Source organism: Lagenorhynchus albirostris, chromosome 21 (assembly GCF_949774975.1).
Source record: "Lagenorhynchus albirostris chromosome 21, mLagAlb1.1, whole genome shotgun sequence".
In the NCBI taxonomy this organism is placed as follows: domain Eukaryota; kingdom Metazoa; phylum Chordata; class Mammalia; order Artiodactyla; family Delphinidae; genus Lagenorhynchus; species Lagenorhynchus albirostris.
In genome coordinates, this window is record NC_083115.1 from 6810181 (window position 1) to 6834763 (window position 24583).

Sequence of the window (24583 nt, forward strand, 5' to 3'; positions counted from 1 at the left end):
ACTTCCGATTCGTTTCATTTAATTCAATCCAAATGAAAGAGTAAATGATTCCCAGGTCGCTGTGAAGGGTTTGCAAATTGTGGGTAGTAATTGTGAAGTCTTGTTTCCCTTCATGGTGATTACTGCTCACATCTGAGGGGTGTGTAGCTTGAGCCCACAGTGGAGATGCTCAATGCGGGGAATGGCTGACAGCACCTCTTTTCCTGTGGGCACATCCTCCCATCCCGGAGCCACGGGATTCAGAGGCTGTCAGACTGAGCAAGTATTATTCACCCTCATTTTACATCACATCAGGATCATCATGAAGGAAAGCAGCACTTAAATGGGCACTTGATCTCAGTGAGCTTAAGCGCATGAACGCTGGAGTCTCAGGAAGAGCAAACAAGCTTTCCAGATTACTTTCCTCCCTCCCTGCAAAAATCTTTTCAGTGATAAAAAGGAAACTCTGAAATAAGCTACAAGGATATGGGAAATATAGCCTATATTTTATAGTAACTATAAACAGAGTATAACCTTGAAAAATTGTGAATCACTATATTGTACACCTGTAACATATAATATTGTACAAAAACTATACTTCAATTAAAAAGAAAAAGACAAACTCTGGAAAAATCTTCCTCTGATTTTCCCCCTAAGTCTTCACATTTTAAGAAACCTAGGTTTATCCGATTTTTTTTTTTTACCTCAAACAAAAAGAGTAACTTAGGCAATGGCATTACACTTTATAGAATATATATATAAATTTATACATATATATCGTTATGATATATAACAAACATTAATTATATAGAATATATACAAAATTTCCACTATGTTTCTGTTTTTAGACATTTTTCCCCAAATAGTACTTATTTCCTAGATGTTTTCCATTTCCATTTTTCCACGAGAAATGGTAAAATGCTAGCGATGGCTGGGAAAGCAGGTTTTTTGTTTTGTTGCTAAGAACCAGAATGAAAACTAGAAATAATGTACTTTGCTTAAGTATCTGATCACTTTTTCAAAGTGGTGTGCCAACTGCTGCCTCCTTCTTAAGTTGGATGAGTAGGTTAAGAGTGTGGGCTCCTCTAATACTCCACTCCCAGATAAGGAGACTGCATGTCTATACTTAACTCTCAGGGCTGGTAGTAGATTTGGTTGCAAAGTCTACTAATCAGCTTCCACAGATGTGGAGCCTTTACTGCTTTCTAAGACTACTGTACTGTAAGAAAACCAAGTTTAAATCACACAGATAAAACTCCTAGAGGAAAACATAGGCAGAATACTCTTTGACATAAATCGAAGCAATAGTTTTTTGGATCTGTCTCCTAAAGCAAAGGAAATAAAAATAAACAAATGGGACCTAATTAAACTTAAAAGCTTTTGCACAGTGAAGGAGACCATCTACAAAATGAAAAGACAACTTGCTGAATGGGAGAAAATATTTGCAAATGATATGACCGAGAAGGGGTCAATATCCAAAATATATAAACAGTTCCTATGACTCAACATCAAAAAAACAATTAAAAAATGGGCCAAAGACCTGAATAGACATTTTTCCAAAGAGGATATGCAGATGGCCAACAGGCACATTAAAAGATGCTCAACATCATTAATCATGTTGCAAATCAAATGCAAATCGTAACCACAATGAGATGTCATCTCACACCTGTCAGAACAGCCACCATCAAAAAGAACACAAATGACAAGTGTTGGTGAGGATGTGGAGAAAATGGAATCCTCCTACACTGTTGGTGAGAATGTAAATTGGTGCTGCCACTGTAGAAAACAGTATGGAGGTTCCTCAAAAAATTAAAAATAGAACAACTATATGACCCAGCAATTCCACTCCTGGGTATATATCTGGAAAAAAAAAAAAACACCTAAAAACACGAATTCAAAAAGATACATGCAACCCAATGTTCACAACAGCATTATTTACAATTGCCAAGATAGGGAAGCAACCTAAGTATGCAACAACAGATGAACGGAAAAAGATGTGGTATACATATATACAATGATATACTACTCAGCCATAAAAAAGAATGACATTCTGCCATTTGCAGCAACATGGATGGACTCAGATGGTATTATGCTAAGTGAAATAAGGCAGACAGAGAAAGATAAATACTGAATGATACCATATGTGGAATCTAAAAAATTCAACAAACTAATGAATATAACAATGAATGAACAGATTCACAGATATAGAGAACAAGCTAGTGGTTACCAGTGGGGAGAGGGAAGTGGGGAGGGGCAATATAGGGGTAAGGGAGTAAGAGGTACAAACTATTAGGTATAACATAAGCTACAAGGATATATTGTACAACACGGGGAATATAGCCAATATTTTATAATGACTATAAATGGAGTGTAACCTTTAAAAACTGTGAATCACGATACTGTACACTGTAACCTATAATACTGTACAGCACCTATACTTCAATTTTAAAAATCATATGATATATATACTATAATATATATGTATATACATATGTGTGTATACATATATTTTTTCCAGGAGTTGAAGTGTTGCTTGGGACAGTTTGCTTTAAGCTAAAACCCCATAGTGTCTTGTACACATCTTAGCACAGAGCTTCCATCATACCCTTGTACAACATGTTTTACAAACTGAAACTAAACTTATTTCAACCTAGAAATCTCCTTCACAGTACGTTAAATAACCCTTTCCCATTTAACTCACCCTCTTCGGAGGTACTGCTTTAGTGCTTCAAACCCCTCCCCACTCCCATAGAGGTTCCTCATTGGAACCTCTATGTCACTCCTGCTGGTCTACCTGGCCACCCTGCTCTTGCCCTGGACCATGTTAGCATCGACCCTCAGCCCCAGATGGGAAATAACTTAAAGATGAAAGATTATGGGCCAATGTGAATATATTGAATTATCTATTTTTAATGTCACATTTCAAAACTGAAACTTTACACTTTTAAACCTTATGTTTCAACCTTAGGTGAGCTGTGCTATGGAGGTGGAGGACAGGAGGACACTCTCTCATCCGTGCCTACCTCTCCATTATTTGTATTGGTTTTATTATTTTTACATGGTACATGTGTGTTCTAGTCTGTACCCACAATTCCCTTGGCCATGTCTTTGTTCTATTTTCAATCCAGTCAGTAATCACCATCACTCCTTTTTATCATGGTTTCCTCATTCTTGAGGTCTTGGTTTTGACCCGTCTCCTATGTGGCTGGATTTTATCATCAAGGTCATTTTTAAAAGGGACTCATGATGCTCTTCTCTCTTCCATGTGCTTAAAATGACAGATGGGCTACACTCGCACACAACCTTGGCAGACACTGCTCTGTCACCTTCCTGCACTGACTGATGTTGGCAAGATATCTGAGGCTAGTTTCATTTCCCCCCTAATATAGACCTTTCTTTGTTCTGCTTGGATTCTCTCCTTACCCTTAAAGGTTGGTAATTGTTCCAAACTATGGTTGGACTCATTTAGGGTTATTTCTCCTGGGATACTGTATACCCTCTAAACTACAGATTCAATACTTTATATGCAAACATTTTTCTGATACCGTATTTGTGTCCCCTTCTTTAGGAGCATGAATTTTACAGTACGTTAAATCAACATGACCCATTTTTCATGTTTTTTCTCCATACCATTTAAGTATCTTTGTCCTGTTCCATGGCATGATTTTGCCTCAATCCTGTCCGCCATGTTTCTGAGCATACTTCTGTCACACTTAGTACATCTGTGTCCCCTCTAATGTGGTTTTTGGCTCTGTAAAACGTTTTTCTTCTTTTTCTCTGGTATCTTTGGGCCGTTTACCAACTCCTGCTACGGTTTAGTAATCTTTTATTTAAAACCTTAAGTATTTTGTTTGAAGTATCATTTTCAGTTTTTTAAAGCCTTGTATAAGAAGGGCTTTTCCTTAACATTTCCTTTGTTCCCTTGGGCAAATTATCATGTTATTGTTGCTCCGACAGCCCTAATGCGATGTAATTGTTATGCTGATGTCTCTGCTTTCCAACACACTCCCTGTTTTGGGCAGAATTTTAGCATAGGCACCATGTTGGTTCCTTTCTGGTGGACACTCACCCTCCAATGGCATCAACTCTTTTTTTTTTGCAGTACGCAGACCTCTCACTGTTGTGGCCTCTCCCGTTGCGGAGCACAGGCTCCAGACGCGCAGGCTCAGCGGCCATGGCTCACGGGCCCAGCCGCTCCGTGGCATGTGGGATCTTCCCGGACCGGGGCACGAACCCGTGTCCCCTGCATTGGCAGGTGGACTCTCAACCACTGCGCCACCAGGGAAGCCCGGTATCAACTTTTAGCTGAAGGACGGTGTAAGTACAGGAAGGAATGACTTGGGACTGCTGGAACAATCATAGCTTTTATTTTGGTTTGTCATTTCAAATATCCTCTGAACAAAATCTACTACTTTTTTGCTCTGGGTTACAGCTTTTCTAAGTTTTTCACATTTCAGACGTTGGTGTGACCCACAGTAGATGGCCCTGAGTCCAAAACCATCAGGTGGCTTCTCCCTCTTTCTCTGCACGCATCCTCACTGGAGGTCTCCTCCCCAGGGTGACTGGACGTCCCATAGGAGCACATGTTCACGTGCTTAGAAGGGCCTGAGACCGTGTTCAAACCAGAAGCCTGTGAGATTTACAGGGAGCAGCTACTCTTCAGCTAGGGCTGTTGGTGGCCTTGGGAGAGTGGGTTGCCAGAATCTTGTGTTTTTGCAAAGAATCCAGAAATCCAGGTCTTTTAATATGAGCTCTCTGAAAAAACTTATCAACCAATACAAAAATAGCAAACAGATAATACAAACATCTTAGGTCCAATAAAATATGCCTGTAGGCCCCATTCAGCCTGAGAGCCCCTCATTGGAACCTCTATTAAAGGAAAAAAAAATCCCCCAAAAACCTGTTACCATGGTTTCTCCTTTAGCATCCTTTTGCCTACCGTTCTGTGATGGCCAACAGGTCTCTACGGGAACACTGGTGACTGCTTCTCCCAGTGTAGACCCCATGCCCCTTCGGCTAAACCTCCAGATGCAGGGATCTACCTTTACTGCTGTGATACTTCTTCTCCAGAAAATCTGTCTCCTGCTTGCATGATGAGGAAGGATGTGGCTGGTTTCAGATTTCTTTTTTTTTTTAATTGAAGTATAGTTGATTTACAATATTGTGTTAGTTTCAGGTGTACAGCATAGTGATTCAGTAATTTTTCCTGATTATTTTCCATTATAGGTTATTATAAGATACTGAATATAATTCCCTGTGCTATAAAGTAAATCCTTGTTGCTTACCTATTTTATGCATAGTAGTATCTGTTTCTTGAAACACCAAACAAATTTGGTGTTTGACACTTTTCTTGATGAGCTGAACATGGTTAAGTTTCTTTAACTTTTTTTTTTTCCTTTTCCTTGTGATTTTTAAATTAATTTTGAGAGAAGGGCTCAAGTGGAAAAGACTTCTGCTCTATTTTTTTGTTCGGTTTTGCTTTTCTCAAAGGCCTTTGCAGGCTTTTAACGTGACACTTCAATTTCTACATTTTCTAATGATTTCTCTTCAACTTTCCTGGAGCAATAAAGTCCAGGAGTTTCTTTCCTATTGTTGAAGTCCATTTACTATGTTGCTGATTATATGGCATGAGAACTAACCTTTCTTGTAGGCGAAGGAGGCAGCTATGTATACAGATTGATTTCAGGAGAACCAAGAAAGTCCCCAAACTCCCTTTTGCAATTCAGCAACTGCTCCCTCACCCAACTCTCCAGCTTTTGTAAGTACAAAATTCTCGCACTGGCTTCATTTCTCTGACCCTTTATTCTTTTTCAAATTGCTGGAACCCCTATGATGATACAGTGATAAACTTTAGGGCTTCCCTGGTGGCGCAGTGGTTGAGAGTCCACCTGCCGACGCAGGGGACACGGGTTCGTGCCCCGGTCCGGGAAGATCCCACATGCCGCAGAGCGGCTGGGCCCGTGAGCCATGGCCGCTGAGCCTGCACGTCTGGAGCCTGTGCTCCACAACGGGAGAGGCCACAACAGTGAGAGGTCTGCGTACCGCAAAAAAACAAAACAGAACAAAACAAAACAAAAACTTTACCTATTGCTTATACCTTAGAAGAGTAAACTTATTAAACCCTTTCCTAAGAGCAGGTTTTGAAAGTCGGAAGAAGGAACATCGATACCGTGAGTGTAGAAGATATATATTTGTGAGAAGTATGGGGTGGAGAAAACCCATCCAAAGGAGGTGAAAAGATAAACCTCACACTGATTATAGTGATGGAGACAGGAGCTCAGAAGGTTCGCCTGCATTTTTCAAATAAAAGACATTCATGCTCACTCGCAACATCAAGGAGTTGGATGAGATACTCACCAGGTGAATGAATCCTGCAGCAGTGAACAAGGTGCTCAGAACGATGGATAACAGCTTGGAAAACTTCACTGAATTGCTAGGGGAAGAAAGACAAAGAGCTGCTGGGTTCTGACAGGTTCCTGAACAACACAAATACCTCATCCTCTAAACTCTCGCTCCTCAAAGTGTGGGACACGGACCAGGAACAATGCTACACTTCCCTGGGAACATACTGGACATGCAGCATCCCACGCCCTGCCGTGACCTACTGATCTGCATTGTTACAGGATCCCCTGCTTGCTTCGTATCCATATTAAAACTGGAGATGCACAACTCTCAGGCACACCCCGTCACACACACGTGTTCAAAAAGCTTAGGTTCTGATGATCTCCACTAGCCTAATATTATACTGAAAATAGGCAGTGTCCCAAGGATCCAGAGAGTGGGCTTGCAAAATGAAATTCTGAGTAGGTCACAGAAATGTTGTTCCATATTGCTAAACTCACCCCGGGATCTTCGAATGAAGAGGATCAAACAAGCTCCTGTCTCCTAAGGAAAGCCCTAGAGTTTAGCTGAAATCTCTGTGGTTCTCAGCAAGGCTACTGACCACACAAGAACAGCCCTTTCCGAGCGCAAATGCTCCATAAAGCGTCGACCCTTAGCAGTGAGACCCAGCTGGCCGGTACTATCTGATGCTTCTAGTGAGAATGCAGAGGCATGGAGATTGTGAGTGGGTAACGTTAGACCAAATTGCCTAAAGCTTTAACAGGATTCCTGCTTAAAGGTAGTTTGGAATTTTTTTTAACTGTAATTTTATTTTTTTGGAGATATTTAGGTAGCTCTATTTCTGTAAGCAAGAGCTCACTGCTGCTGCTGGGCAGCTCTCAGGCTTGGAGGAATTGTCTTACATTCCTAGACAGCAGAGGATCGATTCACGACAACGAATGTATAGAATCAAAGTGTCTGATTTCTTCAGTGATCCATTGATTATTTAGTAACATACTGTTTAGCCTTCATGTGTTTGTTTTTTACAATTTTTTTTCCTATAATTGATTTCTAATCTCACAGTGTCGTGGTCAGAAAAGATGCTTGATAGGATTTGAATTATCTTATATTCACCGAGGCTTGGTTTGCAACCCAAGATGTGATCTATCCTGGAGAACGTTCTGTGTGCACCTGAGAAAGAAAGTGTATTCTGCTGCTTTCAGATGGAATGTCCTATAAATACCAATTAAGTCTACCTGGTCTAACGTGTCATTTAAGGCTTGCGTTTCCTTATTCTCTGTCAGGACGATCTGTCCGCCACTATTATTGTGTTACTGTCGATTTCCCCTTTTATGGCCATTAGCATTTGCCTTATGTATTGAGGTGCACCTACGTTGGGTGCACAAATATTTACAATTGTTATATCTTCTTCTTGGATTGATCCCTTGGTCATTATGTTGTGTCCTTCCTTATCTCTTGTAACAGTCTTTATAAAGTCTATTTTGTCTGAATTGCTTTGATTAAAAAAAAATTTTTTTCGGTGGGGGGGGGAGAATTAAAACCTAAATGGACTGACACATTGTAGGTCCAAGAAACAGAGAAGAAACAAACTCTTCAAGATGATTGCAAACTTTCCAGCCTGTGTGTGAGGTTAATGCAGTGAGAGAAAAGTAAGCGAATGGTATCTTGGAAAGTAAGGGATTTTGTGACTTTTGCACTGAAGTTTCTGATGAGAAATGAGCTGAGTTGAAGGTTCAGTTAACATTTGAATTTCCTAATCCGAATGAGTGAGTAAGTAGTACTTGAGGCAGGGCTGGCATTTACCTGGTCCTGATGGCTCTCAGAATTTGCAAGATTTGAGGGAGTTCCAGCAGCCGCAATGCTCTTAAGAACCTTAAACCTACAAAGCAATCAAAAAAAGAAAGCTGCTGAAAGATGAGGGTCACTGAGGGAGCAGTCTGAATTATACCACACCTGGGACTGCTCACGTTCTTTCTTTCCCTGAAATGCTCAAATATAGTATCTTACAATGTCATCAGTTTAAGACCTGAGCACTGGTTCAAATTCTGGTTCACTTAATGGCTGTTGTAATCTAAAGCAATGCCCTTAGCTCCTCCAGTTCCTCATCTGTAAAATGGGAATTGTAATGATACCTACCTCGAAGGGTTGCTGAGTAGTAGTATTATTACAAAGTATGCAATAAGCACAACTCACGTTTTACTCTATTTAACTCTTCTTTAGAATGGAGAGCAAGTGATCCATAAACCACTTTAACTCCTGACTATAGAGTCTCTGTGATACGCTCCCCAGGGTTTGCATGTTGTTTGCCTTTATGTAGTCTGATAGTAACACTAGTAAAAAATATTTTGTAGATAATAAATAATAGTATAAGATTACATAAAAACTGACAAAAGCCACAGAATGCCCACGTACTGGCAATACATCCACCTTAAAGACAAAGTAACTCATTAAAAAAATCTCTAACAGGTCACCGCATGTCTGGATATGATGACTTATACTTTTTAAAGACCACGGGAGGCTTTTCACTTCTCCCAGTCATGTGGGATCTCAGCACAAAGGTGCCACAGGGGGCTAGGATGTTGGCACCCTGCCCTCAGGTGTGGATAATCCATAAAGAATAAACCACCCTGTTCACCTACTGGCATCAGGCCCATCGCCAGGGACTGGGGTAAAAAAAAGAATGGTCTCTGAAAATGTATTACAAAACCCTACGATCATGGGGAGGAATTTTTTTTAAACGCCATTTAGGCTTTAAAGGAAAATGAAAGGATACTTACAGATGAATGTTGAGGGGTTTTTCCTGAGATTGCTTCTGATTCCCACAACTCACCTACCTAGCCAGTTACTCTTCAAATAATAAGAAATAAAGGTTGGTGGAATGGTAAAGATGTCTACAATCGAATTCATCTCCAACCAGAACTTGACCTTGTCGTCAGCTGCCAAAAACTATGAAATGAAAACAGAAGACCCCAGATTCTGTTACCCTCAAAAATTCTACAGTGAACACAAGAGTGGCTTTTTCCAGGTACACTTCATCCACCAACTGAAGCTCTGACCGCATTCTATTACATACATACAATGTATACATACGTACACCCACATATATTTATATAGCTATATAAGTAAATACACATTTATATATATAAATATATCTATATAAAAATAAATAAATAAATAAATATATAAATATACACACACACACACACACACACACACACACACACACCTATATATTCATATAGATAAAGAGACTGTACTTTAGGGGGTATTCAATGAATGAACGTGAATCCACCTTACTTACCAGATCTTAACTCTCCTACTTCAGAATAATCACTTTGACCTTCCTACTGCTCCTAGAGCTTCCTGATATATATATAATTATATAGGTAAAACCCCCTATTTGTGAGCAATGAAGATACAAGATTTAGGATGGTCTTCAATGGAAAAGGTCTAGAAGCTTGGTTGGCCAAGGCTTGTGTTTATGAGCTTCCTTATTTGGAATAAGAAAGCAGGTGCTTCCAGAAGGGAGAGGCTGCTGTAAAAATAAGACTGTGATGGCCAGTGTGGCTGAAATAAGTTTGAAGGAAGGTCACAGAAATACATACATACCATACCTTTCATATGCACATACATATTATATATACACTTACATGTGCATATATATACCTCTGTGTGTGTATATGTTTGTGTGTGTACGTGTGTATATATGTGTGTATATATGTGTATATATACGTGTGTATATATATACGTTTGTGTATGTGTGCATGTGTGTGTATATATGTGTGTGCATATATGTGTGTGCATATATGTGTGTATATATGTGTGTGTACGTATGTATATATGGGTACATATGTGAGTGTATATATGTGTGTGTATATGTGTATGTATATGTGTGTATATGTGTATATATATGTGCGTGTGTGTGTATCTGTGTATATATGTGTGTATCTGTGTATATATGTGTGTGTATATGTCTGCATATATATGGGTGTATATGTGTGTGTATATTTGTGTGTGTCTGTGTGTATATATGGGTATGTATGTGTGTGTATGTGTGCATATGTGTGTATACGTGTGTGTACATGTCTGTGTGTGCCTGTGTGTGTGTATATATGTGTGTGTGTGTATATGTGTGTGTGTATATCTATCTCACAAACATGAGATAGATAAATCTAGAATCTAGATCTAGGTGGGCCCTCAAAAAGTGCTTGTGGAATGAGAGAACTATTGAATACATGAATGCAACAAAATTAAAGACACAAGAGTATTTTATAGATTTATACGGCACATATGCCATCAGTGGAGCCGATGACATTTTCAGAGGCTTGTTACTCAGGTTCTGCTCTCTTGTGATTACCAGTCACTCTTCTGAGTGGCAAGTGGGAAGCCAATAAGAAGGACAGGGTGATAGGGTGACGATATCTTAACAAGGAATCCTTTTCATTTGTGTTAAAATTGTTGACCTGGTTTACAGTTTCAAGTGCAGGAGAGAGTCTGGGGGTCTCGCTATACATTTGACAATTGAGGGCCCAGACCCTCTGGCTTTAGAGCCTGAAAGCATAGGCAGATTGTCTAAGGAAGGCATCTCTTTGTGTAACACAGATCTCTTTACAGTGTGCCGGTTGTATTCCCCTGTTTACTCCCATGTTCAATAGGTACTTACTCTCAATCCAAAATAGAAACTAAAGAAAGCATTGAAAGTCAAATCAATCGGGATGGTTTTGTCTTGGTATGAAGAACAGCTTCCAAAAGGGCTGGAAAAGAAACAAAGACGGCTTATAAAGGTGGACATTTTAGAAGCTGTAGCTACAGAGGACCAAATAAAGAGAACGGGTGGGCAATTTTCTCTTTATTTACCATGAATGGTCAACCCAGACACTTATGTGCACATCTCAAGGAAATTACTTTCCTCTTGGGAGTAGAGGTATGCATGAACAAAACCACTGGGCCGTGAATGTAGCTGAAAATAACAGAAGAATTACCTGCTCTTCTTTTCAGAGTTTATTGGTTCCATTTTCGTTTTATCAATGGGATTCAGAGGCACAGAGGTTATGTGGCTCTTTTTGGTGTGCAAGACCATCTTACCCAGCCAGGAAATTTTGGCTTCAGTATCCTTCTGATAGAGAGCTACTCTGCGTCCAATGAACTGATCTGAAGCAAATTCCAAGGAAATGTTCCTAAAAGGTCAGTAAGGAATCCACAAAACGAAGACTTCTAGTTTCTGTAGGATCTCTAAAGTTGCCTGACTTGTGTGGCCCTGTAATCCCAGTTTTACTTTAGCTGGAAATCCAATAAAATTCCCAGAGGATCAGCATGGAGTTCAGATTAGGTTGGGTTGTGTCCAAGAAGCTGTCCTAACTTTGGCACAGTAGAAGGGAATGCCTTCAGAGAAGAACAGAGGGTAGTTTGCTCCTACATCCCCGGTGAGGTCTAGCATTTTCTTTCCTCAGACCATCCAAACTTGTCTAGAACCTATGAGAAACCCTGAAATGACTAGAGAACTTCTGCTTTAACACCTAAGGAATCCAAAGGCACGTAAGACCCACATAAACAGTCCAAAGGAGGAGACAACAGCTGGAAGCTTGTAGTCCCAGAAACTAGAATAGACATATGCACAGCATCCCAGCTCCTAGCAGTGCAGAATGACAGGATACAGGAGAAACTCATGCATTTTTTCGTTTGTTTGTGAAGCTGGGTTTAGTACTTCCTAGGGGAAACTAAACACTTATCCTTTTCTTATGAGCTTGGGTGTGTGAGTTTACGTGGAAGTATATTAAGCATTATTCCTGACAGAATATTCCAAATTAGCTGGTAAGCTACTGATATGAGCAAACGAGATTGACTGGGGATTTTACTCACTCAGTGGAGTTGATGAAATAGATTATAAGAGACCCAATGCTTAGGACAAAGACAAGGATCACCTGAAAAAAAAAAAAAACCACAGACAAATGTACAGATCCATTCTATTAGCATGAACATAGATGAATAAACATACCAACAAAATTGTGTTTTACCTTTTTCCCTTGCCTATATATCTGTAGCCATTTTTTCCCACACATTCATTTATGTTAGCATTCATTCATTCACTCAACAAAAACTGATTGGACCTTTACTGGGTATTCAATAAACGAACATGTACCTACCCATTTTACCTACCTAATTTTAACTTTCACACACTTCAGAATAAACAATTTGTCCTTTCTGCTGCTCCTAAGGTTTTCTGAGCTCAAGAAGTCCTTTGTTTATTCATTCACTCACTCATCAAACATTTATTAAGTGCTTAATATGTGTTATGCACTTTATTACACGCTAGAAAATGAGGGCCATGAGATACAGACTCTGAACTTGAATTGCCTATGATGTTGGAGAAGAAACAGTCCCAAACATGCCCATCTAAAGGATGGGCAGAATTCTGACAGGAGGGAACATGCTATAAAGTAAGAAGAGAAAATGAGCACTTTAACTTGCCAATATATCTGGTCTGTAAAATAAGAATCTGTGAAATATAATCAGAAATGTACCCATTTAAAACCCTCAATACATTTGGATGAAATATTTTGCAGCCTCGGTGAATTTTTAGGTCAACTGTAGGTGATCAGTTATTTCTAGTTTCCAAACATTTAAAAAAATATGTTCAGTCCTGTGTAAAACTGTATTTTATTTACAATTAAAGCTTCACTCCCTTCCAGTTCAGGTGTTCCTTGAGCAGGCTACTAGTAGGCAAAAAGAGATTAGTTTCTTCTCTGTTAACCCTTTTTGTTTTTTTAGTCCTAGCTGCCTACTGACTAGGGTACCTCTGGCCTCTGAGAACTGTAGGTCAGTGTCAGGCGGTGAACAGAAAGGGGAGGTAATAGCAGGAAATGTTGGACTTGACTGGTGTTAGATCACTACGCTCTCACCCTTGGGCTCTCCGGCATGGGAGGTGTTTACTGTTTATTTTCCTGGGTTGTTGGAGATTCCCAATTCAATTCATATTCAAATTCAACAGATATTTCTTTGGTACCTATCATGACTCAAGTATTATTCTGCTGACTGGGAAACATCATTCAACAACATATACAAATATCCCTGCCTTTACGGAGCTTATGGTCTAGACAATAAATAGTAATTAATATGTACCTTAGGTGGTATGTGAGAAGATGCATGCTAGGAAAATAAAGGAGAGCAACTTAAACGGATCAGAAGTGCAAGGGGAGGGGGCAGACAGGCTGCAGCTTGATAACATTCAATTGCTAAGCGTCCCCTCTGCGGTTCCCTTAAGCTGAGTGAAAGCGTCCTCTCTCGCTGGCTGCTCACAACTCTTTTCTCAGTGCACCTTGCACTCTTGTATTCTGCTGGAACTCTTCCCCCTCCGGATGCCTAACTGGGCAGGTTCGAGAAGACTCTCACATGTGACCCACATCTGGCCCACGGACCAGCTCAAGCACTCTTTGCCCCAACAAACACTAGAAGGACAGATTCTCTTCAGTGTGGCCATCCCTCTTCACCAAAGAGGCAGACATCAGCTCTCTGTGTCCCCAGAGTTCCAAGAGATGCCAGCTGACCTTTCTAAGTGGTCCCTCGCTTGGCAGGGGAGGAACCCCCCCCCGCCACCCAATACCTCTGCCACAGTAAGAGCTTGTTCCAAAATCCTCTTCAATTTCCAGCTTACCCAGATTTACATGGGGTTGGTCAAGATGCTAAGAGCTTCAACTAGTCTTCTTCCAAGTGCTTTGTAAGTGGCAATGATGCAGGTTAATGGGAGTTAGTGGCATCTATTTTTCTTGGGGTCTCAACTCTTACTGTCAGTTCCATTTTAACATCTGAATCAAGTGTCGATGGAGATACCACTAAGACTGTGGGTCTCATGGAGATATTTGGTTACAAATGTAGTCTGAAGCTCAGGAAAAATGCTGGGAGTGGATATGCATATGTGTGTGTATATATATATATATATATCAATAGATTGATAATTATTAATAGTTTCCATGAAATCTTTTTTCTTCTCCTTACGTATGATTACATATTTTTCCTCTCTTACTAAATCCCATAGGTGATTCTTCATCTATAAATCATGTATTGACAGGCTTCCAGAACCATGGTAACAAGGTCATATATTTAGAGTCCTCCACACCATAAAGTTAACAAAAAAAATAAATAAAAGAAGAAAAATTTAGTTTTATTCAATCTAAGAACAATATCAACTACATGCCACAAACCTAAAAAGGACGATCCAGGAATTATATATAATAAGCAACAAAATGTGTCCCAAACCAAAATAAAGCACTGGGAGCTAACAGTTTGTGAAGGCTGTTTGGTGAGTCAGGTGGAAGTGGGAGGTATTCTGAGAGGACTCATGAACTTCCCTGGGGCGGAAGGGGCCAAGTCTGGAAGTGCTGGCTCTTCGGGAGGGGTAGGAAGCCCGCCACCTGGGCTGTGATTTCTACAGTGGGGCTTAAAGCCCGTTTAGTTGGTGGGTGGTTATGGGTGTCTTCAGAGTCCAAACAGCCACCAGCGCAGTTAACGAGGGCGCTACGAATACTCTAAAGCTTCACTTGTGAATATGAGAGGACACCAGAAAACTGCCAGGTATACGGGAGGTATAAGAAAACGGAGGATCGGGCACACAGATGAAATAACGTCCAGTGAAAGGGTGAGCATAGAATATGTAATTAAACATCTAAGAATTACAATCAGTGCTCCTGGTGAGATTCTAAAACGCTGTTAAATAGTACTGGAGGACTGGGAAGACCAAGGAACACGGGGGTGACACAGAGGCAGTAACTGCAAGAAGCTGCACCCCCAAGGACTGGCTGGGAGATCAACAAAGGGAGGTTGGGATTCGCAACATTTAAAAACATTCGATGCCAAAGGGCATCAAAGAGGTGCCCTTTGGAAGGGGGCTTCAGACTTGGGAGGAGGGGTCCTGGGTTGGCTGGTAATGGTACATCTGAAGAGACACTGTGAGCTTGGTCCTGGTACTGTTGGAAAAGCCTGGAAACTGAAACCAAGCACTGCTACTGGAAGAAAAAGCCATTGATGAAGTGAGGCTGAAAAAACTAGATGTAAAACACAGGAAGGCAGTTCCCTTCCCCTCCTCTAGAGCACAAGGGAGCTGACCAAAGAGACATGTGGTTGCTGTGCACTAGCCTCGCATCACAAAGCAGGGGAGAGAGGGTGGATTTGGAGCTGAGAGACAAGAGCTCGGTATCCTTAAGTAGCCAGAACACTTTGGAACAGCATTTACAGAGGTTTTAGGAAAAAGGATTACAAGCCAAGAATTCTAAACCCAACCAAATTATCGTTCACTTATGAGAGCAAGGGGGAAAAACTGGGGGAGATTTAACACTTCGGAAAGTGTACCACCCACAACTTCCCTCACGAGTGAATATGGCAAGTACTCAAGAAAAAAAAATTAGAACGATAAAATAAGTTACGTAAGAAAAAATGGTGCCTAATAAAACTGGTAAAATTAATGAAATTTTTAACTCTAAAGCAAATATTAAGAAGGAAATCTGACCAGCTGTATAATGCTAAAAGCCAAAAAAACTAAAAAACACAGTAGCAATCTGGAACTGAGTGTTCAGATTAATTCAACAATTTCTGGAAGGAAGGAGGGGTAGTGTGGAGGAAAAGCATGCCAAAGGTCTCAGGCGAGAGCAGTATATAGATATAAAACATGCAGAGATATTATCAGAGAGAAATACAGGTGGGAAGTTTGTTCTGAATTTCATTTACTGATATACCTATGATATTCTATTAAAAATGGAAAATCCCAAGTCAAAAGATACAAAAGAAAATAAATAAAATTAACAAAAAGGAACAAATAAGGAATGTAAATATCAGTGAATGGTCAGTACTTACTACACCCTTGAAGGGTTTACAATACTCCCTACAGTATTTTAAGAAGGTTATTCACATTATATGAAAGAAGTGCAATTTGGGAAAATTAACTTGTTCAAGATGAAGTGGAGAAGCCAATGCTTAAGGTCATGTCTCTCAAAATTCTCAATCACCATGTCATTCCGCTTCTCCAGTAAGATAAGAAACTAAGATGTCACAAAGGTCCTAGTTGTTTATCCAATAACCATTCTCCCTTTCTTTACCAACACACCCCGTTTGTTTGTTTAAGCCACAGAAATTTAGAAAGTCTATTATGCAGTAAATTCAATCTCTAAATATTATAAAGACCAATGAAACAGATCACCATAAAGGAGAATAATTAAATTCTCCAGTAAATGAACAAATAAATGCATTCTTAAATCAATAAACACAAAAGTGCAGCTACATGATATTTAAAGAGACACACTTAAGAGGAAATAATAAGACAGAAAGACTGAAAGAGAGCTGGGCAAAGACATCCTAATCAAGTATGAATAAAATGAAAGCAATGTTACCGGCTAACATTAAGTTCTAAAGTATCCCCTGGGTAAAAAAACAAAAACCAAAACAAAAACACAACAACAAAAACCCACTCAATGTGACAAAAATGGGTATTTCATATCAGTAAAAGTCACCAATGACCAAGGAGTTATAATAGGTAACTCTATGCATTGACTGATGTTACATAAAATATATAACTCAAAATGTTAGAAATGTAAGACATTTGATAAAACTATAAAATCATAAATGAAAAATGTTGACATGCCCTTTTCAATCAGTCAGCAAATAATTAAGGGTATGGGAAATATACACAGATTCTCTCAAAAGTCCATTACACACTAATAAAAATTGATCATGTACTAGGCAACAAAGAATTTCCCCATAAATTCCATAAACTAGAGATCATAAAGGCAGTGATATTCCTGGGCCATAAATTTCACCAAAGTAGAAAAGAGAGCCAGTCCAACACCAAGGAAACAAAAGCATACAACACTCCTCACAATAGATTATGAATCCACCAAGAAATCAGAATTAAAACAACCTAAAGACGAACTGGGCATTACTAAAAATAAGAACATGACTTGCCAAGGTCTACGAGATGTGAGCAAAGAAGCGCTCTGAGGAAAACAATTTTATAAATGAAATTCAACTGAAAAATCTGTTAAAACGAGGCCAGCCCAGAGGGCTGTCCAGGGTGAAGGCTGCGCAGGCTTGGCGGGACCCAGCACTGGGCATGCGCAGTGCTGTCCTGCGGCTTCCAGGCTGAGCCCGGCTGGGTGGAGCCTCTGGGATCCTGGATACAGGTATCCCCAGGTTGACAAGGGAGATGAGCGGCAGCCCTCGGCAGAGCTGACTGGGAGGAAGTGTGAGCGCGAGCTCGGGAAGACTCAGCTCATCAAAGCTGCCCCAGCGACGAAAATAAACCCAGTGATCAGGAAATTGACCAACATGATGATTCAGGAGGAAACGAAGTACTGGCCAGGACACTCTGACAGAATGAGGAAGGTCTGAAAAAGAAGCAGCCTGAGAAGTAGCACGCTGCTTCTGCAGAGGAACAGGCAACCATCTAACATAACTCCTGCACTCCTTCTTCCACGGGGCACTGAAAAACTGAGCCTGGGATGGGCGGGGACCTGTCCTCAAAGGTGCCCATTCCTACCAGGTCCCTGTGATGCTAGCCAACTAGTGCGGTGGCTTCCTGGTTGGCTAGCAACAGGATACTGAAATTAAGAAGGATAAATGTGATATTAATTACACACGATATATATATATGTATATCATGGAATGCATACATCTCCAGCAAGGCTACATGTGACCAAAAGGGAGGGACATGGCCCATCATGAGAGGGGAATGGTGTCAATTAGGAGTAGAGAGAGGAAAAAAGAAATCATACTTTCTAGTCAAAGGAGAAAGGTGGAATTGAATCTATGGAGCAGTCGAGGAGACCTTCAAAGTTATATTCTCTTTAATGGCTCATTTTCCCTGGAAAATGTCCTGTGGCTTTGAAAAACAAAACTTTTCACTTAAAGCTAAGGCAGTTATGTCATTTATTGTCACAACACATAACACTTTTAAGAATGAAAGAGACTCTATTAAACAGCTACACCAGGACAACCTGCAAAAACCTGGGCTTATACTCATCCTGCCAGAGAAGATAGAAAAATAGAAGATGGACATAAAGTAGTGCCTAGGATGATGCTAAAAGTAGATACACTTACTAAAGATGAGCCGTATTTTTGGTTCTTAAATGTTTTAGCTATCAAAACAACAGAGAAACACAGTTACACAATTAATAGCACCCAAAAAAAGGAACAGTTTAGGAATAGGACTCTTTGGAACTAAATTCAGTAGAAAATCTCCCGCAGGTAGCTGTAAAAACATGCTTGTGATAACTAAAGCAACAAACCCAAAGATGCTGCAGAGGTGAGCTGCACATTGTCTTGTTTTATCTCTAGAAGGATCTCAGAAGGTCTCTGGTTTTGAAGATAATATTTTCTTTCTCTTTGACTATTTGCATTTTCCTTCTTTTTCTTTTCATCCTTCTTTTTTTTTTTAAACAACAACTTCCTCTCCTCATCCTCCTCCTTCCTTTTCCTTCTTACACTGTGTTGTTGGCCACGTATCCACATATTTAAGACATTAGTCTACAGATGTTATTAAATTTGCCATCATTGTGGGTTTTGATATAGATACTGTGCCTTCATTGAAAAAGAAAATCAGATACTTTCTTTCTTGTATTTTCTATGCCCTGGGACTATTTAATTAGCATTAGAGAGATTCACTATTTGAAGATCTAGCAGACTGGACCTTGAAATTGTCTGGGTCTCCCATAGGCAGAGGGGCAGAAGGGTAGTGGCGGTGATGTTGATAAAGTCTTTGACAATATCTTTGTATCTTCCAGTTATTTGGTCTGTTTAAGTTTCTTTCTTTTTTTCATGGTCAGTTTTGCTTATTTATGTTGTCCTAAGGAATCATTTGGTTTTCATATTTAATTGTGCATATATCTTTCAATTTCCTTTTTATCTGTATTTATTTTCTCATTTTAATGTCTTATTCCATATATTTTGCTTTTCCCCTCTTGGATTGTTTAGCCTACCTATTGACTTCTCTATTTTACTGTTTGTTTCAAATAATCAGCTCTTTTATAATTTGTTAATTTCTAGCTTTCTTATTTATTCTCCTTAGATTTAATGTGTTTTCTTTCTCTGACTTTTCAACATTGATAATTCATTTACTTTAATTATTTTTTATTTATCAAGATAAGTTGTTAATGTTATGCATTTAACTTAGAACAATTCCCAACTTATAATGCAGGTGCAAGGGATATGTGATGTTTTCATCATCTTTACTCTCTAAATATTCTGCAATTTTAAGTTTGATTTCTCTGAGTCAAGAATCATTTTAGAAAGAGATATTTACAATTTTTTAGCTGTAAATTATTTGTTTTTGGTTCTTTTTTTCTGAGTTTATTATTTTCCTGTCCATTTATTGTACTGTGTTCAGTTTATGTCCTCTGCCTCTACTTTGTAAGTTTTTTAATTGGGATTGTTTTTTGAGGGCCTATTAATATATACTGAATTTTTACAAATAGTTTGTAGACATTTGTAGGTTTAATTTATGTTTTTGCCATATGGGTTTGATCATTTCAGTCAGCTCTTTGTTATTAATTAATTTACTTTGGTCTTCTTTATCCTTCTCCTCTCCTTCTTCTTCTTCTTTTCTATTTAGTTTCTCCTGATATAAAATAAGTGAATTAAAAGTTCATACTACCAATGTGTCTTTAATATTGCTTTTTTATTTATTAATTACCTTGAAGTTATATTTTTGGTATAATGATACTCATGATGTTATATCTTGGTTGAAGTTAGTTACAAATTTTCATTACAAAATTATGTGTTGAATTGTGTCCCCAAAAAGGTATGTTGAAGTCCTAACCCTTAGTACCTCAGAAAGTGACCTAGTTTGGAAATAGGGTCTTTGCAGGTGTATTCAAGCTAAAATAAGGTCATAAGGATGGACTCTAATATGACTGGTGTCCCTATAAAATGGGGAAATGTGGACACAGGCATGAACAGAAGAAACATGATGTGAATACCATGTGAAAATGAAGCCAGAGACCTGGGTGCATTTACAAGCCCAGGAATGCCAAAGATTACCAACAAACCACCAGAATCTAGGAGACAGGCATGCAGCTGACTCTCTCTCCCAGCCCTCAGAAGGAACCAACCTCTGATCTTAGATTTCTAGCTTCCAAAACTGTGAGACAATAAATTTCTGTTGTTTAAGCCACTCAGTTTGTGGTACTTGGTTACAACAATCCTAGGAAACTAATACAGGCTACTTGGCTTCGTTGATTGTTTTTTTTGCCTTGAATTCACACTACTGTCATTTGCCTAGTATGCCTTTGACAATTCCTTTATTTTCAAACTTTAATGCCTCTTGAATTTCTAAAACATAATTAGACCATGTCAACCCATGCTTAAAAACCCCTCAGTGACTCCCCTTTGCACTAGAATAAAATTATTCCATTTGAATAGCCTAGCTCCTTGCTACCAAGTGCAAAGCACTGCATGGTTCTGTCTCCACTCAGACCGCAGAGTCCTCTGCCCTTCTGGCCTCTAGCACAGGAACCTCATTTGGTACTTGCAGTAATCTGAGCCCTTTACATCCACAAGTCTCTTCTCTCTATTGGGAAACCTGTTCCTTCCACTGTTCAATCACTTTTATCTTTCTGATTCTTCAAGTCTCAGCTCAAATCTTACCTTTTCAGAGATTTCCTCTCAGATCACTGTATCTAATGTGATCTAACACCAAAACCACCGAAACTCACAAACACGTTATTCATCATTCCCTCACAGCACTGATCACCATGTGAACTTATCTCATCTATTTATGTGCACATTCATCATCTCTACCCCCACTAGAATTTAAAATTTAAGTCCCATAAGTGCAAGATTTTTGCCTGCATATTTCATCATGTCTAGAGTATATGCTTTGCGTGTAGTTGGCAAGCAGTAAATATTTGTTGAAAGAAAGAAGGAAGGAAATTACAAAGGATGGATGGAAGGAAGGAAATCTATAAGCCACTTTTTTTCTTTCTCATCCTTTCATAAAACACTTGCTTGGAACCCTCACTGAGAGTCTCAATTTTGTGTTTCAATGCTAGACTATTTATTCTAATTTAACCTTTCCTCCATGCTTCCTGTTGTTCCAACCATTTAATCATAAGCTATAACAGATTGAAAACGATTTTTCCATCATTAAAGAAATAATTTTTATTGATATGTAGTCAATGATCATTCCTTCCCCACCCAATCCCTATATGCGGTGCTTACATGGTAGATGGTGGAAGTTCTCTTCTGCCTCACCCCAGGGTCCTTTACTACCTTATTTCCAACATTATCTACATATAATCCAACATGATTTGAACACTTGAAGAGATCCTAACTAACAAATCCCTGATAAAAATCATAGAGAATCACAAAATCCTTCTCTAACAGGTCATAGGCACAAGGATTTCAAAAAAGAGACCAAAACTTTAGAAGGAAAAAAACGGAGAGACACATTTCCAGATGATTCAGTATTCCCTGTAGAGTTTATCAAAGCAGTTTTACTTATGTACTTTAAGATAAGTTTTAAAAATTAGTTAGATCGTAATTAAACAACATTAACTAGCAAAGAACGATGTTTGTACTAATTACAAAAAGCAGAGGATAATCTTTAGTTCACATACGTCCCCTTCCACTATGCCACCATGGGATGGCAGCATACCCTCAAATTACAGATTGTTTTTGAATGTGTCAGATCAAACGATACTACTGAAATGACGATGGGGCAATATTCATTTACAGGGCATCTGCTATTTCCAGACAATGGGGTGTGAACATTTCCCTGACGCTCTTTTCTCTCAAGGAGTCCATAGTGCGCTAGGGTAGACAGGCTTATGCGCAGATAATTTTAATTTAACAGCGTTCAATGGAAATGATAGAAACTTAGAGAAGGGGACTCTTAGCTTAATATGGAGATAAGGTAAAATCTGCCTGAGGAGATGATGTCTGGACTGGGTTTTAATATGTCAATGTTTACCTAGATTAAAACAGGAAGTAAATGATAAATATCATAGAGGGGCAAAAAAGACCAGTTTGTAAAATGAAGAAAAGAAGCTGTTGGAATCACAGGAGGGGAAAATAGTTGTACCTCACAGGGCAGAGAATCCACTGAAAACCAACATTTTTTGAGCAACAGCTGCATGCCAGACATCCATCTACATGCAAGGAGAATGAAAGGCACACAACCTTTGCCCTAGTGAAGTCTTTCTTCTAGTGGACAGGCTGACAACAAATAGAAAATGTAATGCCAAGTAATTATATTCACTCCAAAGAAAAAGCAAGCAGAATCATCAGTAGAGAGCACAGACACAAGGAGATAGCCGTTGGGAGGTAGTGGTATTTTAGAAAAGGCCAGCAGATGCTTTCACACTGACCATACATCACACTCGTGGCTAAAGTTCGTCAGCAAGTGAGCACTGGAAATGTACTCACCAACACCTGTCCCACAAAGGTCTGTGCCGAGAGCAACATTTCTACATGGACACGAAAGACTCCCTGGAAAGTGAGACTTCTTGAATGTTTACGGTCCATGCTACGTGATGTTTCTTCCTAGAAGCAAGAGAAAGCAATCGAGAGTGAGCTGGGTCTCAGGGAAGGTCATCTGTTTTATGTGTGTTGATGGCGTCTCCTGCTGGAGCATCAGCCGGAACGCACTACACCTTGTCCAACGCCGGGAACCCTGGACTCACTTATTCCCTACTTCACACGATGAATTTTCCTGGGTTTGTATTTTACTGCGCTTCGGCAGTATTTTCATTCTGAATTCTGCAGTCTTCACCATGCCCATCTCACATACTCTCAGCCCCAGACCCTTCACACTGACACTACTGTTACGATCAAGGTCGGGAACAGCGTGCTTCTCTCTGTTCTGGGAATGAGTGTCTTATCCTTTTCTGTCAAGATACACAGACAAAGAAAAAAAATTACAAATGGATTTCCAGGTGATACTTAAATATTTGCTTTTTTGAGTGAGAAAGAAGAAGGAAACTTTTTGCCATTTTATGTTGATCTTATTCCTTATTTGGTATCACATCCTGTTGAAATTATGATCCTTCCTCAAGTTTACAAACTATCTTTACTTATTACACAATCCCCACTCTGTATCCGTGGGTTCTGCAACTGCATATTCAACCAACGTCGGACAGAAAATATTTAAAAAAAGAAATTTCAGAAAGTTCCAGAAAACAAAGCTTGAATTTATGGGGTGCTGACAACTATTTACATAGCATTTGCATTATATTTACAACTATTTGCACAGCATTTACATTGTATTAGGTATTATAACTAATCTAGAAATGATCTGAAGTGTACTGGAGTATGTGCACAAGTTATATGCAAGTACTGTGCTATGCTATTTATATAAGGGACTTGAGCATCCTCAGGTTTGGGGGGTGTGTCCTGCAACCACAAAGGGATACAAAGGGACCACTGTCTTTGAAATTTATAATGATCCTATGAGGTAGCCAAAGTAAGTCTGATTAAATCCATTTTCTATTGATAAGGAAACCGAGGTACAGAGAAATGACCTGCCGGTGGGCAGGCAATGAGGACGGTCTGGAGTCTGAAGTGGCCTCTGTGTCTGTTGACAGTCTTGAACTACCCCAGAGAAAGACACAAGTGAACTGGGATTGACCACACCATGCAGACTAAGACCTCTCTGACTTTTAGAAAAGCTCATTTTATGTGGAGCCAAGTTTTTGAAATGATTTAATTTTTCTATGCGTATTTTCTGAATGGTAAGAAGAGAAGTCTCATTAAATGGTTATTTGATAGAGTTTATATCTTGATCAATGATTGCCACTAATACTTATGACTCACCCTGTGCATGCCTGGGAAGTGGTCTGGGCATTGATTTTTTAAAAAAATATTCAATGGCATGAATATGGAACACTCATTTGAATTCCATTATAAAATTGAGGTGCCTTTTGTGGCAAAACAAACTGGCCCTAAGATATAATAAAATCATACTTATGAATGTAGTATATCTTTTAAAATGCACATTTAAGGAGAAAATTATGACTCTCCAAATATTTTTTTTTTTTTTGCGGTATGCGGGCCTCTCACTGTTGTGGCCTCTCCCATTGCGGAGCACAGGCTCCGGACGCGCAGGCTCAGCGGCCATGGCTCACGGGCCCAGCCTCTCCGCGGCACGTGGGATCTTCCCGGACCGAAGCACGAACCCATGTCCCCTGCATCGGCAGGCAGACTCTCAACCACTGCGCCACCAGGGAAGCCCTCCAAATAATTTTTAAAAGAACTTTCCACAGTACTTAGATTTGTGACAATTTTG

At 39.5% G+C, this 24583-nt stretch overlaps 1 protein-coding gene across 1 annotated transcript in view; it reads right to left on the bottom strand.

Annotated features, from left to right (window-relative positions):
• Nucleotides 1–22838, bottom strand: part of KCNU1 (potassium calcium-activated channel subfamily U member 1) — a 132687-nt gene extending 109849 nt beyond the window's left edge. Inside the window, exons 1-6 of the mRNA XM_060136355.1 lie at nucleotides 22726–22838; nucleotides 12181–12242; nucleotides 10985–11075; nucleotides 9156–9267; nucleotides 8125–8200; nucleotides 6337–6412 (exon numbers count right to left, since the gene is read on the bottom strand). Of these exons, the coding sequence (XP_059992338.1) occupies nucleotides 6337–6412; nucleotides 8125–8200; nucleotides 9156–9267; nucleotides 10985–11075; nucleotides 12181–12242; nucleotides 22726–22824 (516 nt within the window). The 5' untranslated portion in view covers nucleotides 22825–22838. The remainder of the gene's footprint in view (nucleotides 1–6336; nucleotides 6413–8124; nucleotides 8201–9155; nucleotides 9268–10984; nucleotides 11076–12180; nucleotides 12243–22725) is intronic.
• Nucleotides 22839–24583: the final 1745 nt, after the last annotated feature.